Genomic DNA, 17,495 nt, shown 5'->3' on the forward strand with positions numbered 1-17,495 from the left:
ACATAATACCATGCTGTGTTGTAAGCAGAAAGATTAATAGTTTTGAATGTGCACTTTTATTTCTCTGTACAAGGTCTGCCTTTCTACTGAGGTGAAATTCTGTGTCACAACACATCACAAGTGTACCCTTACTGCTTTTATGGCATTGTAGACATGAGATAAAATAAGAAATGAAACAACTGAAGCATTGAAAGTTACTCTATGCGCTTGGACACTATTGGGTTTTTTTCTTAGAACAGTTAATTAGAAGCCACCTCTCCTTGCCCACATATTTTTCCATTGCCTATTTCCTTTAAAATATGTGTGAATTTGGATTAGCATTATGTTCACACTGCACTTAAAATACTTTTTTTCATTATAGTTTGTTAAGTAAGCTCCTATAGCTGGGTTCACAAACACAGTGGATGAGATCACACCCAATACATTGTACTAAATCAAAACCAAACCAAATCAACCACATTTTTATATTTGCTAATGTGGACTTTTGAATGTTATCTACTACTTGGGTCACAGGTGGCTTACAGCTCTAAAAATATAACAGTCTGCAACCTAAAACCAACCATATTGCAGAGCTGCTAAGTGGACTTCTCAGTAAAAGCTCTTTAGAAGAGCACGTTTACTTCCTTCCTAAAAGTTAACAAGGTTCTATATAAGGAAAATTCCCCCTCAATTTTGGGCAGTAAAAACCCAAACAGTTGAAGAATGTTTTGAAATTTTACTGAATCTCTGATTCTAGGGTGCCCTCAGTAAAAGATAAAAATTTCCGGTCAAACAATTGTGTTGGTTTACACATATTACATTTTTCTACACATTTTATGCAACTGAAGACATTGGCATAAATAATAATTCTACTAAGTTTTCAGTTGAACCTGTTTCACTGAATCCAGTTCTTTATAGCCTCTAGATATCAAATCAAGAATTCCACAATGTCATTTACTCAGCCTAGAGTGGAGATATAAAATTGGTATCAGTGTATTGATACCAGCAATTTCATGTGGGTGTTAAAGAGAAGTCCATGCTCTGGGACAGTCCATCAGAACCTCTCCTCTTTCACTAACATCAGTTGGAAGTACCCTTTTATGATGCTGCTATTCTTATATTAGAAACTTTGTCACTTAAGTGTTTGGTTTTTCCAAGGGAAACCTTGCACCCTCCCAATGCAAGAAAAATAATAACTTTGAAATGATGATGATGATGTTTACGAGTTTGCAGTTCAAAAATTCATCAGAAATGGATGGTCTAAATTCTCAGGATGATGGCACCGGAAACCCTATACCATTTCAGACAAATGGTTGTCCAATCTCTTCTTAAAAACTTCCAGTGTTGGAGCATTCACAACTTCTGAAGGCAAGTTGTTCCACTGATTAATTGTTCTAAGAGTCAGGAAATGTCTCCTTAGTTCTAGGTTGCTTCTCTCCTTGATTAGTTTCCATTCTATGTTTCTTCTTTACTCTTGTGGAATCCACGTAGTGTTATTTGTGGCCCAGCTTGCTCAAGACATTCAAGAAACCTAAAGTAATGAGACCTATTGTGGGGCAAAATAAGAAAATGTCCAGAATTGGTGTTGCAGCTGCAGCGCTTCTGGCTGTAACACATTGACTGTATCTTTCAAAGTCAACTTCTCTGATAGCACAGATGTGATCTGTCTGGCAGCTGTCATCGCAGAATGTGTTATCGTACTGAACTGAATTATATCGGTAGTACTTCTGGAGCTGGCTTTCATCTTTCATAAGCTTCTCCATAAGCAGATGCATGGAGCGAACAGAACCATCTGGGATCTGGTATGCCTCTGTCAGGCTGTATTCTTTCTTCCACTCTGGAGTACCCATGTTAGCGTGGGTGAGATTTAAATAGTAAGTTACTATATCCTAAAAAAGGAACAGAAAACATTTGGAAGAAATACTAAGAAATCTATGCTAAAGCTGATCAGAGCGAGCTACAGGTTTGAGCTGCAGAAATTCAGATAACTATGCAATAGCAAAAAAATACAGAGAACTCAACTCTTTGGTCCCATCTACTGGAGATTTAGATTTTTGCAGCCTGATGTGGTAAACTTAATAATGATGAAGATATGTAAGTAGGAGAAGAGCAGGCGGAACTGGGGACAGAATTAAACACATCATCAGCTTAGAGTCATTGCGTTCCCACAAGTGCTCCAAGTCCAACCCCTCCTGAATTCTTAACTGGAACCAATTTGTGCTGAACTTTAGTTGATCAGATTCTTGCATATAAGCTTAAATAAACCCTCTATGCTACAACCCAACTGGTGGTCCTGATTCTTTGCGCCTGACAGATAGCCATTATATTTCCTTTGCCCTCTTGTCAAGGCAGCTGAAAAGGAGATCCAAGCGACTCTCCACCTTTCTTCATTTCATTTTCCTGTGCTGCAGCAATCAGGACATGACTGGGTTCTCCATGGTAAGATGCTATGTCAGCCAAGTAAACTAAAATTGCATTTCAGGATTTTTTGAATTGGGCCCTAATCCTTCTGACAGTCAGCAGGATCCTCATGACTATTGCTCAGCTCTCTAGTCTACAGCATCTTCCCTGTCCTTTCCCAAGGCTGTCAATATGAATAGGACTCAAGTCAGTCACAGTAGACCAGCTCAATAGAGACCAGCTAGAAATTTCTAGTGGGCAAAATAATTTGCCCTCAGTGGCTACACGGATCACCTCTGGGTCAAGTGCCCTAATTTCTTGGAGACAAATATAAATGGAATTCTCTTTCTACCTTCACGAGCAGAGTCTCACGGTCATATTTAAAAACACGGATGCCAGGGTTGTTGGCTCCATTCTGCACACCTGGCAAGGTTGTTTTCCAAGGTGTAACTGCTGGAGCTAAAAATATGACACTGATTGGGGAATCTGAAAGAGAAAACAAACTACACCAGGAATTTTATCACATACACACACATACACACACACATTTTATTTTGAGGACAGATTGATGTTGTCAGTTCCATGCCAGACCATAACAGGATATAATCCATGATGGAGCAAGGAGTAATATGCAGACTGGAATAGTGGCATTCAAGTCCCAATAATGTGTCAATTGACAGGTAAGACAAGGAACTGCCTTTGGCAATGCAAAACTTGCAATCATTTTTGGGCCACCCTCTCTATCTTAAATGGGTAGGGATTGGAAAATAACGCACCCATTCAATTATGGCCCTCCTTTTGTGAAATATACTAATTGCTGGTGGATTTTGGCACAGAGCTCATCCCTGGGCAAATATTATTTTATTTGCCTAGGCTTTTTTTGGCCGCTAATGTAACTGGAATTTTTGTTGAATAACAAAATAACAGAGTTGGAAGGGACCTTGGAGGTCTTCTAGTCCAACCCCCTGCGCAAACAGGAGACCTGGCCTATACCATTTCAGACTCTCCACTCTCTTTTTTTAAAGAGACTTTTTTTAAACTATATTTCTAAATTGTATGACGTTTTTGTCCACTTGTCAGGTTCTGGAAGACACATGACATCGTTAGTCAGTTGCCAGGTTTTCAGCAGGATCCAGTCCTGATAGTTGCCTTCCTGTAAAGTACGTTTGCCCCACAATCCTGTTGCTCTACAGACTGGAAGACCTTCAGAGAATTCCAGGGGACGTACCTGTGTTATCATAGAACATTCTAAAGCTATCTGTATGGTGATGCCCAAAAAATTGTGCTGCAATTACAGCATGATGTTTCTGAATGATTTCTGTATATCTTTGGTTGAAGTGTTTTCGGAACCAGGGTTTGCCTCGTTTCTTTTCAAAGACACCAGGAGGAACATGTCCAATAATATAGACCTGGGATAGATCAGACAAGGGATAGTTGAGGGGGGGGGGAGGGAAATGACACATTAAAGACTGAGATACAGTTTCCTAGCCTTCCTCTCCCAGGATCATCAGCTAGCCTGATCAATGCTTTGGAGGGGGTGACCAAACCCAGGGCTGGCTCCAAATTTCTGCTTTTCCCAATATCCTCTCTCAAGCTATGTTCTCTCATCCTATATAGACCTGGAACTCCTGTTATAGAAATCTTAAGTAATTAATCTACAATTAATTTGGTTCAATCTGAATAGGTTTGAAACAAACTCTTCTCCTAAACTGCACAAGGAAGTTGGACTTAGGCCCTTTGCTGATATTACAATCTATGATTCTTACTCTCTTTGGCTAGATTCATACATACCACACTATGTCGTAAAGTGATTTAATATATTTATAAAATGTTTATCCAGTTTTTATTATTAGAAATCAAACCATGCTTATGGCTTAGCATGTACTGTAAACCCAACTAATTATAGTTTAAACTATGGTCTGTGACGTAACTACATATGTATCCTTTGATTCCCTCTTGAAATCATGACATTACTGAAATGTGTTGACATTCCAGAGGTATACCTATGGCAATAGTGTCATACTGCTGAATGTATTTTTGCAACTGAGTTGAGACATTATCCTAATTATAATTATCTGTTCCAAAAAGGGTTAGAAGTATTGTTTAAAACAAGGAAATTAGGCAGCTGAAAGAAACCTTTTCTCCTGTTTCTGATGCCTTGGTCAACAGAGTTTGCAGCCACTGGAATTGGCCTCCTGGATCCTCCAGACTCACGGACCGATTATTACTTTCATAGTACAGATTGGTGTTGAGGACAATTATACGCCTTCTTGGTCCAAGACCAGGCAACAATTGACTGTAAAAAGCACCTGCAAAACAGTGAATAGGTCAGTTTGGATCAGAAAATGTATGGTAGGAAGCAACTAAGTTGATCATCTGGATTCTTTGAATGGGCTACTAATTCCAGTTCATTTTTTATAGCCCCTTATATAGATTCAGAGGAAAGCATTTGTGTATGGGGGGGAGTCAACTGCATTTCAGTACTGCCTCTCAGGGCCAATTTAAAATGCTACAACACAATCTACCATCACATACCTGTTCTGAACTTCTGTATGGAGGGCTCTTCAAGCCAGGGGTGCCATAGTTCTGCTGTTACATTGTAGATCTTGTTCTCCTCAACTGGAAGCTGATTTTTGGGGTGGAAGTCATGGTTGCCCATTGCTGGATAGACCTGAGTATCTGAAGGAAGCAGGAAAGAACACAGCTTGGTAGAGAATAGTATAAGAAAGCAAGCCGCTTTGTCTCTGAACACAGTAAAGCTGGCTGTGAAAGAAATGTCCCACAGTAGGGAGAAGCGAATCACACTAAGCCATGTTTTGTCTTAGCCATCCTAGATTGATTTGATGCTAAGCCACAAGCATAAATTTTTACACGCAAATCTGAATGGTAGAGTTTACAAAGAGGTCACATTATAGTTTCCTACAATCCTTTTTCCATCAAAATCTGAACAGGGGTACCAGAGATGGTATTCCTAGGCACAGAGTAATCACAGTGTAACTTTTTGCTGAAACTATATTAATTTACAAAATGTGGACCTAGACAGGAGAATCACCAAACAAGGAGGTAAAACTATAGATTGAAATTAACCAGGAAGGTACTTTAATTTTATCAGATGGTAAATTTACATACTTATGGAGCTGAGCATATGGAAAGCCAAAGCAAAAAGGATTCTGAACTATAGTGAACCTAGTCTATATCTCAAGTGTATCTCAACCTTGATCACTTTAAGATGTGTGGACTTCAACTCCCAGAATTCCTTAACCAGCATGTTGGCTGGAGAATTCTGGGAGTTGAAGTTTACACATCTTAAAAGTGGTTAAGGTTGAAAAACACTGCTATATCTGGAAAATCAAACAACCATAAGAACCCATAGCTAGGATTTCATATGCTGTCTGCACCAAGTCACACTATTTCCCCCTAAAGAAATATATCGGCATATGTAAATTCTTCCCATTATCCTGAAATAGGAACATATTTCTTGGAGAAACCTGAGAGAAGAGTATATACAATCTTGTCTATACTTGCTGCTGCTTACGCAACATATTCTCAGTAATCTTCAAAGACAAACATTCTGTTATTTTTCTTGCACAATCTGAAACCTGTATGATGGCTAGAACTTTTGAAATTTGCAGCCCCAAAACATTTGGAATAAGCAGAATGGTAAGGTTATTCTGCTCCTGCTGCTTAGTACTAATTTAGACTATGAGATTTTTCTTTCCAAAAGTTGCATGTTACATCTAACTTTCTGAACTTGAAAACCTTTGGAACCTTATATAATCTTATTTTCGGGACACTGAAGACCACATGAAAGCAAAATACATATGATTTAATTTAATTAATCAGGAATATAGAATTGGCTAGTAAGCAATCATGTTTCTGTTGCACATAATACATTAAAACCAGATGGGATAAAAATCAATCTCTTCATTATTGTAATATTTTTTCATTCAATTTTTCTATTAAGGTGATATCCAACATATTTGCAACCCTGTGGAAATATTCAAATCCTTCTGTTTTCTAAGATCTTGCTGCTACTTGACTGGCTACAGCTAGCAAAAAAAAAAACATAAATTTGTATTTTTAATATTCTAAACATCATCTCAGTTTAATAATAATAACCTAAACATCTGGCTGTGCAACCAACCATAAAATGGCAATTTAATAAAAACTTTGCACCAGAACACTTGAAGAACTTCACCAAACCATCACATGTGTACCCTTTTCTCTCTGTTTTTTTCCCAGTACATAGGTCTTATATTAAATGTATCATGTAACTTTTATACAAAATGTAAAATGCTGCATTTTGTTGTGGTCTTTCACAGGACTTAGCTTGTTATTGCCCACTTATTCTACTATTTTGTACCTGGAAAGACATGTCTGATTAGGTTAGTAAGCTTTTTTATTATTTCCAACACTGTTTCATCTCCCAGCTTTTCATCTGGCACATGAGGAGTATCATCTCTAGAAAAGAGCAAAAACACATTCCAGTAAACCCCACAGATACTAAGCATACACCTAGATAAGCTACATATAAGAAAGAATAAAATAAGTGTACATCCCAGGTCTCAACTGTGATTGAAATTAGCCTAACAGGTTACTAGGCTAAGAGGCAGGGAGACAAAAGGGATAGAAATCTACAAAGACATACAGTAGATGTAGGTATTCCAATCATCTGTTTTATTCTCAACCTCATTAAAAAAATTTCTTCCATCACAGGCAACATGCAGCTATGGGTGGCATATAAATTTAATAAATAGAAAAGCTATCTCTCTTGAACTAACATATTCACATATTTGCATGGGAATCCTGAATGGTTATCATATTCAAGTAAATTGTTAAGCAATGAATGAACAGCTATTCTTGAATGGTTAACCAACTAAGGGGTTAAATAAAAGATTGTTTTGTTGTTTACTACATGGCATAGGACTCATGCTTTTTTTTTTTTTACCCAGTCCAAAGAATAAAGTCTGGATCAGGAAGAATCTTCTTCATGGCATAAATAGAAGAGTTGATAAGAATCCAGGGAGAGTCACACAAGTAATCACCCCAGGTTCCTGCACTGATCACTGGCTGAGTGCCAGCAGATGGACACACCTTCAAGGGATCGGAGGACTTTTGATACTCTGGGTCAAGATGAAGGTCTGAGATATGCCAGAAGGAACCTGCATCAGCAGACAGAAAATTCACAATAAAATAGTTCAATATTTGTTTCAGTTTTTGTATTCCCCAGAACCAATGGTCCTCATTGCAGACAGCAAAATGTCTAGGACTGTTCCTGTGTAATTGCAAGCTTGTCCCATGCTTGTCAAGCCCACTCTGCAAAATTATTCTTGTCTTAAACTAACTTTTTTTTCTTGGATTTTGAGTGGTGTGCCTGAGCCGCCCTCCAAAAATTAAGTAGCACCATAGTCAAGGAATGGATGGGGTAAGGACGATCCTCGACTTGATTTACAGTATGTGTGGTTCAAATGAGTTCAATGGACTGAGTTAATTATAAACACAGATCAGCCCCTTAAAACGAAGACACATGTCCAAAGGGAGTCTCTGCATACCAAATATAAAACATAAAACAAGTAGAAAATATTAGTGTTTGCAACTAAATCTTTAAAAGGGTCAGTTTTGCCAATTAATGGCACTTGCAACAGCACAGAGCCAGTTTCTCTTCATCTGATCTGCCAGAAGAAAGGATACAACTAAAAGCAAATCAATTAAACAATGAATATGATTACTTCTGTGTAATGTTCCTCTTCTGTCATATTAAAACAACGATTTAGTGGCAACTCTTGAAGAAGCTCCTAGGGTGGTGCCCATATCCTGTTCTAGTGTTGCCTCCTAAAACTTATCATCAAATAGCTATTCTTTAAACAATTTTCCCAATTAAAAAAATCCCTGGAAAATACCTGAAGTGGCAATTACATTTCTGCAATGCATCAACAGCAATAGAATCTTCCAAAAGTCCATTTTGGTTTCTTGGCCAACAAGCACCGCAGATCTGCTTTCTCTTCTGTAGGTGTAGCTGTGGCAATCCGTCAGCCTTTTTACTCTCCTCCCCTATATCTTTGACTGACGGCTTACTGGAAGAACCAACTTGGCATCAAAACTTGGCATCTCTTCCAGCTTAGCAGAATTCTTAGAAAATGTTTTAGCAGTGCATTATTTGAAGGAAGGAGCTGAGGTTGTAGGGTGTGTCAAATTTTATATTGCAGTATTTGCAAGCCTTCAATCTGTTACTAAGGTCTTTGTCATTTGACAAACTCTTTGCTGACATAGCAGGATGGAAAAGTTTGTTTTCTGGCAGAGAAGCTTTGGTAGGTGGGGAGAGGCAGGTGAATATTCAGGTTCTCTTGCCAAAAATTAATCAAGCAGCCCAGATTGATTTAACTTGTTTAGAAGAAAATCTCTCTTTTGGCTGCTGGATCAAAATAAGATTTCTAGTGTTACAATTCTGTTATTCCACCCTGAGCCATTTTAAAATAGAGGTGCTACGAACACCAGTAATAAATATTGATTTTGCTTGTTTGTTTGTTTGTTTATCTATTTTGAACATACCTAATACTCCTTCCTCCTCCTATTTTCCCCACAATTTTGTAGATTTGGCGTAGAAGCTAGACATGCTCTGATCAAATTAATTCCATTAAATTTTACTTTTGAACTTTATATAGTCCCTTCAAAATTGAGTTGGGCAATGAATAGATGAATTCAGGAGTTCACGGTTGGCCTGTAGTCCATCACATCTGGAGGAAACCAAGTTGGGAGGTGATTTCTAAGTCTTGTTCAACAGTTTACTTGTTTATCCAAAATCTTCCCTAAAGTGCCATTTGCAACTGACTTTCTGAAATGTAAAACTTGATTGCATTTTTTTTCTGGCTTTTTCCAAAGCATGGCTTGCAGCTGTCCACTTATCCTGGCACATTTGTATCTTTATTTCAACAAAAAGATCAGTGCAGGAATGCTTCAGAGGCCTTACTGACAGGGAAAGATGCAGTTCTAATCCTCATATCTGGAAAAATAGCTAAGGGGTATATTAAAAAAAACAGGTGCTAAAAATAGATGTTTTGTGCTGAAACCTTTTCAGACCTTTGAAATGCTGAGGTAAAAAGAAAAGTGTCTGGAAAGTTGGGAAGGACCAGGAAGTTTCTACAAATTTGTGTAGAATATGGATGGCAGATCCTCTTTTTTTTAATAGAAAATAAAGTTGAGGCATTCCCCAATTTTATATTTAAAAAACGTGTTTCATTAATTACCGGTTTCAGCCAGTAAGCTTCACAGCAGACCTTCATATCCTCATATAAATAAACAAAAGAATGCAGAGCTTATCTGACTCTAAAAAGGGATAAAACCTTTAATTAATGAAACTAAAGTGCTGCGGTTCTGCAGATACTTTCGCTTTTCGAAAAAGGTATGGTCAAATGCCAGGAAAATTGATAGCCACGACAGAAGGGTATGTTTCCCAGTAATAAATAAAATTTCCCAAATAAAGTCTTATAGGAACTTCAGCTTCTTTCATATTTTAAGAAAATAGCCCATCTGTCCTGGCTGGGGGATACAAAAAGCTGAAGAAACCACACATCCATAAAGAAATCGCTTACTTAAAGCCGAAGTAATTCACTTAGTAAAGTCCCCAACTTCCCCAGAAATACAATTCCCAGAATATCAACTCTTTTGTGTACCTGCTGAGAATTCTGGGAATTGTAGTTGCGGAACTACAGTATTTTCCATACGCCATTGTAGCCTCTCTCTCTCTCTCTCTCTCGGGCGGCTTTTCTGCCCCTCTCCAGACCCGCTCCTCAAAAGTCCCGCCCCTTTCGGTTTCCCCATCAATCCATTGGTTGGGAGAAAAGGAGGCGGTGGGAAAAGCGGGTAGTAGTGACAATAGGTGGCCTATCCCGAGCGCCCGTGCTTGCGCGCGTGTCGGAAAAAACGCGCGAGGGCGAAAGCGAGCTGTTCGTGGGTGGGGAGGAAAGCCGGAGTTCGGCGCGGAGTCTTTCCAGGCGTGGGGCCTCCAATTTCTGCAGCATGTGGTCTGGTCACGGTGAGGGCGGATAGCGGGTTCTTGTATGCGAGAATTCGGAAGGTCTTCCCCTCTTCCTCTTTGGCGGCAGTGTGGGAGCAACTCCCATCACCCACAGCCTGTACGGCTATGCCTCATGGGAGCTATACTCTATTTTTTTTCTTCTTTCGTGTGTCGCCATGATTACAATAGCCACGATGACATTTATTTATTCGTTGTATATTGCCGCCCATCTCCTATATGTGATCCTAGGTGGCTTACAGTAAAATAAAATTTAAAAATATGCATAAAATAAAATACAGCCTCCAGGCATTATTATAGCATTGTATAAATGATGAGATTAAGTAATAGGGTCATATCTGGCAGAAATACCCAAGCTGTCTCAATTTTCTTCCCCTGCAGACTGTCATGACTCTCGTGATATTTTTAGTTTTGGTTTTATTTTAATATTTAATGAAGAAAAAAGTAACAGAATATATTTCTATGCACTTTTGCTGCTTTGAAAGAATTCAGAGACTTAAAAATGCAAAGAAAAATGTTTTTTTCATATTTTTTCTATTTTTTCCAGGAGGTTATGACAGCAATTATGGCAACTATACACAATCACCTGGAGGATTTACATCGCCTTCTGCAACCCAAGGCGAAAGAAAATCAGTATGTACTTATTTATATCCAATTTATTTTCTGAAAAACTGACAGTAAAAGAATTATAGTGTAAAAATTTCATCTTTGCAGAGGTCAAGATCACAAAACATCGTTCCCTGTACAGTATCACAACTATTTTCAGCTGAACAAGTGGATGATGTTTTTAGGGTCCGTGAAGTTGAACTTTCACAGGTAATTTTCAAAACTGCCTTTACTATGTTTACATTTTATTATAGATTTATTATATTTATTCAGTTTGTATGACTGCCCATCACAAAAAATGACTCTGGGTGGCAAACAGTATTAAAATAAATTAAAAACATAATTCCATTCATGAATACAAAAATTAAAATACACAGCAGCTGAGAAGATATCCCAGCAGAGCCGGGAGTCACTATCCTTCATGCACTTGGGGTCCCAGGCCTGGGCAAAGAACCCATGAAAGGCCAGTAGGGTCTAATTTCCAGAAGAAGAATGTTCCACAGGGTGAGTGCTGTGGTAGAAAAAGCAAATTTCCTGGGTCCCGCCAATCTGCATTTCTTGGCCAGAGGGATATGGAACTTGCCCATCCTGTCAGATCCAGATAGGATGAATAGAAACAATTAGGGAAAGACAGTCCCTAAAGTAACCTGTTCCCAGGCCATGAAAGGCTTTAAAGGTGACAGACAGCACCTTGAATTGCATCAGAAGCACAACTGCAGCCGACACAGCTCACAAAATAGTGCCGTTACATGCACCGAGCAACTGGCACCATTTACTATCCATGCAGTCACATTGCATATCATTTGAAGCTTCCGAACATTATTCCAGATTTTAGTTCTGCCAAGATTCCTATACAAAGGTTTTATTTAAATGTTTCCTCTGTGGCATGACAAATTTTCATTTGATTGTGCCAAATCATGATCCATTCATGGTACATACATTTGTGTGGTTAATTAAATATAAGGATTAGTAGAAAGAGCCATCTTACAATCTATTTATTGAGATTTGCTTCTGTTTCATCATACAGGTTATTATTGTGGGCATAATCAGGCATGCTGAAAAAGCTCCAACAAATATTCTCTACAAAGTGGATGACATGACTGCAGCCCCAATGGATGTGAGGCAGTGGGTCGACACTGATGTAAATATCACGTAGGCATCAGTAGACATGAAAAGAGATAGTATAATGTGGCAGCTATAGAACTGAGGAAGCTCATGTTCAAATCCATACTCATTTTAGAATAATAAAATAAAAGGGAGAGCCACAAATGCTACTTGACTTATTTGGAAGGAATGTGGATTCTAAATGTAATACGTTTATTACAGAGTTTGCAATTTGCTTTCACTTAGCTTTGGTAATACAGTGGGGTAAAGTAAGGTAATGGAATCCTGGAATTCTAGGTTGAGTTGCATTACTTTGTAAAACATTGCTGACAAATGCCAAGAAATCATTGTCTCTTTTATTCAAGGAGGAGGGGAGTGAAAATGTGGTTGTTCCACCAGGAACCTATGTGAAAGTAGCTGGTCATCTGCGATCTTTCCAGGTAAGAGCCATGGAACTGAAACATTTGAAAATGAGAATTGCCACATAATACTGGATAATTCTGTTTTAGCAAAAGTACTGAATTAATTTTGAGCTCCCCCAACTAAAGACATTTAAGTGCTGTCTTCTAAAATCCTCTTGTTATATCTGTGAATGTCAGATGAGAAGATAGCAAATAGGTTTGTGCTTGTGACATATTTAATTTGGCAAGAGTATTCCTTGACTATTGAGAATCTGTTTGTTTAAGACATTTTTCTTTGATTTTGAGAAAGTAAAAATGTGTTTACAGTCCGATAGTTATGTTACTTTCCTTTTTTCACCATTAAAATAAATTAGCTATATCTTAAGCTAAATTATTGCTTATTATTTTAGAACTTAATTACTAGACAAGTTTTCTTTCTTTGTCATTTTGGAAATATTGCTGTTGTTTGCCTGACAAGGAAACTAGTTTGGTTTACAGCAGGGGTCTTCAAACTTGGCCCTTTTATGACGTGGCCTTCAACTCCCAGAATTCCTCAGCCACGCCTCAATTAATGCAAACCAAAGCTTGGTAGGTTGTGTGAGCCAGAGCACAATATAGCTAGAAAAATACAATGTATTTTAAAAAAATAATTACAAACAGTGAATTGGACTCATAAGTTCCTAAGCGTGAGAATAGGAAAGAAGTTAAGTAAGCATGGGTAAAAGCAAAACTGTTTTTAGAAGTAAAAGAATAATGTCTTACAGAAAAGACATTGGTCACCTCTGAAAAATTCAGTTAGCATTCTAAGCTAAGTATTATATAGGAATTTATTGTTTTACATTGTGAAAATAAAATGATTTTATTTTCTTAGATTATAATGTTAATAAACTTAATAATCAGGTCTCTTTTCTAAAAAAAAAACCAAAAAACTTGTTGGCAGAACTAGGAAATTACTGGTAATTTTGCCAACTTGTTAAAATGAGCATCATTGGCTGTTAGAAAAATTAACATTGCTATGGGGTCAGTAGAAAATTTTTAAACGTAGATACACTGTGTCAAGTTCATTAGAAATATTATTGAAGATGACAAAAATGTATAAAATTAAAGTATTCTTGCAATACTTTATTACTTAGAATCCTTAAAGAACAGAAACGTAAAAGACAAACCTAAATTTTTAGAAGAGTCTAAAAGGAGTGAATATTTAATAAGACCATGCACACTATTAAAAAAATATTCTTGGCCTTCGTTTTTTTTTTTTTTTTTTTTTTTAAAACACAATGAATGTGCTGGTATTCTTATATGAAAAAGCTTGTTTTTCCCTGTTATGTGAATATTTGGAATTTGTTTTGAAAAGTATATCTCTTGACCGCCATTGGCAAAAAATGTTTAATCTTCTTTTAAAATTCCAGAACAAAAAGAGCCTGGTTGCATTCAAGATTATGCCCCTGGAAGATATGAATGAATTTACTACACATCTGCTTGAAGTTGTCAACGCACACATGGTCCTCAGAAAAAGTAACACGGTATATGAGGAAGTAAAACACACTTTAATTCAGCCTTTCCTGACCTAGTCACATATGCCTAGGCCAGGGGTAGGCAACCTTGGCTCTTTTATGACTCATGGACTTCAATAGCTGGTTCAAGAATTCTGGCTTGCCATCCTAGAAGAAGCAGTCTTAATATATTGAGATGGTTCCAGGTCGTGGAAAGGGACAAACTGATTGAAAGTTGTAGAGAGCTTTAACAAATGGCATTGTTTCAGGTGGCTAGAGCCCAATTTCTATTTTACACATGCAGAAATATACATAATTACCATTTTTCTTTGACTTTTAGCCCCAATCTTCAAAGATACCTCAGTCCTTTGGTGTATTTGAGACAAGCAGTATGTCAAATGCCGGAGGAAATGATTCCTTGACAATGCATGGTCTTACACCACACCAGAGTCAGGTATGTCAGTTACCAGGTCACAAATGAAGGCAAATGTACATGTCGCAAAATCAAATCTGGGTCGGTCACTGGGACCAGAGGTTTACTCTTCTGGGCTTTTGGACTCGTGCTGGAGCCCATCTTCAGAGAACTTCTCTCTACTGGAATATGTGTTTTGGGCTATTCTGTGAGTCGTGTTTATGTAGTGTCTTCCTGGTTGATTGGTACATTGATGGCTGGCGATTGGCTATTGTTTCCTTATGCTGCCAAGCTCTTGGCTCCTAAGTACCTGATAAGCTGGTGGTAAATCAGCACTCCTGTTGACTGACAAGAGGCCCGTTTCCCAGGCTTTAATCATTTCCCTGTCTATCTTTGTACCTGTACGGCCAACAATCTTAGTAGCTGCAAAATTAAATGTGTGTCCTTGTTTATTGCAATGTGAGGCTACCAATGAGTTTGGGTCTCCTCTGACCGCTCAGTTGTGTTCTTGCAATCTAGTGGTTAGCTTCCTCTAGTTACCAGGCCAATTCTGAGCTTGGCAGCAAAAGTAAAACTCCATACAGCTGAAGAAAGACTTTTCATTTTTATATCACTGCATGTTTCCACTCTAGAAGGTTGAAAACAGAAACTTGTGTATTGATGTAACATTGCTGTTGTATAACTAATATGGCTTTTTTGTTGTTAAAAACACTTATATTAGATCTATTCTGCATTTGCCTTTGAATAACTGTGAACTCTTGCTTTTTGAAGGTTCTGAATTTAATTAAAAGCTGCATGACAACTGAAGGAATAAGTCTTCATGATCTGAAATCTCAGTTGCATAATATTAATCTACAAACGCTCAAGTACGTAACAGAATGGGAAACTAGGCTTTTGACATACTGGGCTGTTGGTGTTCCTATACCGAAAGGAAGGCATATTGATTCCTTTCAAACCTGAAATCTACACCTTTGGTAGAGGGTCCAAATCAAAATTAATTTATAAGGATAAGGATAATGTACACTAAGCAATTTCCTTTTACATTCTTAACCCTTTTGTATTTTATGTTTGGTTCTTTCAAAGCACTTTTCAGCATCATATTCTCTCTTTTGGTAATCTATGTTTTGTTAATACTGTACACGAAAGAAAATGCCAGGTCATCCAGGGGAATTCTGGATATTTTTCTTATATGCTTTGTGTTTTGGTCAGAGTTTTTAGATTTTGCCAGGTTTAGATGTGAGACAAGGAATTTGTCTTATAATGACTTTGACTTTATTTTGGTTGGTAGCATCTACTGTGGCAATTTTAAACTATATTCTGATTGGGTTTGTATGTTTCATATGATTTTTTTTCTTGTTATATTGTATATAAAATGTATATTGATCTATGCTGTTCTTTAGTTACAATAAAGTTTAAATTTTAAATTTTACTGAAGAAATTATTTTTCCCTTCCTTCCATTTAGGAAAGCTGTTGAGTTTCTTAGCAGTGAGGGACATATATATTCCACTATTGATGATGAACATTTCAAGTCTACAGATGCTGACTAAGTTCTGACTGATTTATAATAATCCAATTTTTTATAAGATCCAAGACTGTTTTGCCTGATTTAAGTCTCAAAGTATTTCTTGATGATGACACATAAGACTGAATGGGACATGGGCACATATCTAGAACAGATGCCTCTATCCAGCTGTTTTGTGGAGAGGGGGAATGCCATGGTTTAAGACTCTTTGTGCCTTTTTCTGTTAATGGAATCCTTTAAAAAAAGTAGTTTATTTGCAGTAGATATTCAGTCTACAATGATTTACATTTCACAGAAACTCTGGAATGTCAAGATGTTTTAACTTTGCTCCAGCTTCTGTTTTCTTCTAAATATGCAATTTTGTACACCAGAACCCCCATAACTTTGTATAATTATACTATGCAGTCTTGTACAATATTGGGTTTTTGCCTAGCTCAGAGATCATACTTACATAATTATGTAATTTAATTTTAGGATGGATTCTTTCACTGCAAATAGTAGGTTAAGATTTATTCTTAGTTTAACAATTTTATTTTAAATTCAGGAGCAGAATTAACACATATACTGGAATCTGATTTGATTATTCATACAGAAATGTAACAAGCACATACAGGGACATAAATGTAGATTACATACTCAAATTCTGGCTGAGAATGTAAAGATTTTTGAAAGTTAAGATGAAAATGCTAACATCTAATACATGTAAAAATATAATAAAATCTTGCTGTTCTGAAAATATCCTTGTGTGATAAGTCTCAAAATATGTTAAAAGAATAATATAAAAGCTTGGTTAGAATTGCAAGACCAAAATGCCATCATTTCAGCTCCAGGGATTCAATGATAGTTATTAATTTCTTATGGTTATACCTTTCAAAACTCAAGTTCTCTGATTGCTTCTCACTGAAATTAAAGTCTTCCTAATTGTCAAAAATTGGAAGGTAGATTTTTTTTAAAAAATTAAATTCTATGGTTTTTCAGAACACTATTTCTTAGATTTAAAACCTGCCTTTCCTCCATGAATTCAAACAACATATTTACCTGTCCTCTCCCCCACCCCATGTCCTCAACAACCACCCCATGAGGAAAATTGAACTGAATGCTTCGTCCCAAGTCACCTGGTGAGTTTCCATGAATGAAAGTGTATCTTCCTGTCGAACTCAATATTTGAACCTTTATTGTGATGGAATGTGTAGTAAGGAGATGGGTTCCAAGGACGGAGAGTGTGCATTCCAGAGTAGAAAGGCAACAGTTCAGATATAATGTGTGAGAGGAGGCTGAAGATAGACCCTCCCTAATAATTCACAGAATATATGGTAGATACAGATAGACTGCAGTCTGGCAAGATTCTGCCTATAGGTGTGGAAACAATAAAATACTTGGGAATGTGTGTTCATGTGCCATTTTTGGTTTCAGACATGGAAATTATGTAGGACTGTCTACATGCATCTCAGTTGTTCAGACCGAGAGCTTTTGCAGCTGTGTAAAGTATCTTGGGTTGGCCCAGATTTTAAATAATTTCTCTGCTAATACTTTTGCATTCTACCA

General features: G+C 37.3%; 2 protein-coding genes across 6 annotated transcripts; one reads left to right on the top strand and one right to left on the bottom strand.

The window, feature by feature from the left end:
* Window positions 1-700: 700 nt before the first annotated feature.
* Window positions 701-10,139, bottom strand: SMPDL3B (sphingomyelin phosphodiesterase acid like 3B). Of its 5 annotated transcripts, XM_039360593.1 has the most exons (9): window positions 10,050-10,130; window positions 8,296-8,453; window positions 7,328-7,541; window positions 6,743-6,840; window positions 4,915-5,058; window positions 4,516-4,688; window positions 3,608-3,788; window positions 2,732-2,865; window positions 701-1,868 (listed from the first exon to the last, which is right to left on the bottom strand). In XM_039360593.1, exons 1-9 carry the CDS (start codon window positions 10,103-10,105, stop codon window positions 1,473-1,475), a joined length of 1,554 nt encoding a protein of 517 aa, XP_039216527.1. In that variant the 5' UTR covers window positions 10,106-10,130; the 3' UTR covers window positions 701-1,472. The 5 variants fall into 5 exon arrangements, with proteins under 5 accessions (XP_039216527.1, XP_039216538.1, XP_039216566.1 ...); XM_039360604.1 differs by lacking the exon at window positions 8,296-8,453 and having other exon boundaries at window positions 10,050-10,139; XM_039360632.1 differs by lacking the exon at window positions 8,296-8,453 and having other exon boundaries at window positions 7,474-7,541; window positions 10,050-10,081.
* A 108-nt stretch (window positions 10,140-10,247) lies between these two features.
* On the top strand, window positions 10,248-16,688 carry RPA2 (replication protein A2). Its single transcript, XM_039360738.1, has 9 exons — window positions 10,248-10,411; window positions 10,959-11,044; window positions 11,126-11,227; window positions 12,045-12,158; window positions 12,487-12,561; window positions 13,932-14,045; window positions 14,356-14,469; window positions 15,199-15,293; window positions 15,891-16,688. Exons 1-9 carry the CDS (start codon window positions 10,396-10,398, stop codon window positions 15,973-15,975), a joined length of 801 nt encoding a protein of 266 aa, XP_039216672.1. The 5' UTR covers window positions 10,248-10,395; the 3' UTR covers window positions 15,976-16,688.
* The last annotated feature ends 807 nt before the right edge of the window (window positions 16,689-17,495 follow it).

The sequence above is a fragment of the Crotalus tigris genome, unplaced genomic scaffold (assembly GCF_016545835.1).
Source record: "Crotalus tigris isolate CLP2741 ecotype Arizona unplaced genomic scaffold, ASM1654583v1 scf7180000017582.600645, whole genome shotgun sequence".
In the NCBI taxonomy this organism is placed as follows: Eukaryota; Metazoa; Chordata; class Lepidosauria; order Squamata; family Viperidae; genus Crotalus; species Crotalus tigris.

Bases quoted from the DNA above. Each gene is read 5' to 3' on its own strand.
- SMPDL3B (XM_039360593.1), bottom strand. From the start codon at position 10,105: ATGGCGTATGGAAAATACTGTAGTTCCGCAACTACAATTCCCAGAATT. The intron at 7,542-8,295 runs GTAATTGCCACT...CTGCTGATGCAG, and splicing joins TGTTGATGCATTGCAGAAAT to GTTCCTTCTGGCATATCTCA. The intron at 3,789-4,515 runs GTTTCTTTCAGC...GATCTATCCCAG, and splicing joins CATCAGAAACAGGAGAAAAG to GTCTATATTATTGGACATGT.
- RPA2 (XM_039360738.1), top strand. The intron at 12,159-12,486 runs GTAAATATCACG...CTTTTATTCAAG, and splicing joins GGCAGTGGGTCGACACTGAT to GAGGAGGGGAGTGAAAATGT. The intron at 14,046-14,355 runs GTATATGAGGAA...TTTGACTTTTAG, and splicing joins TCCTCAGAAAAAGTAACACG to CCCCAATCTTCAAAGATACC.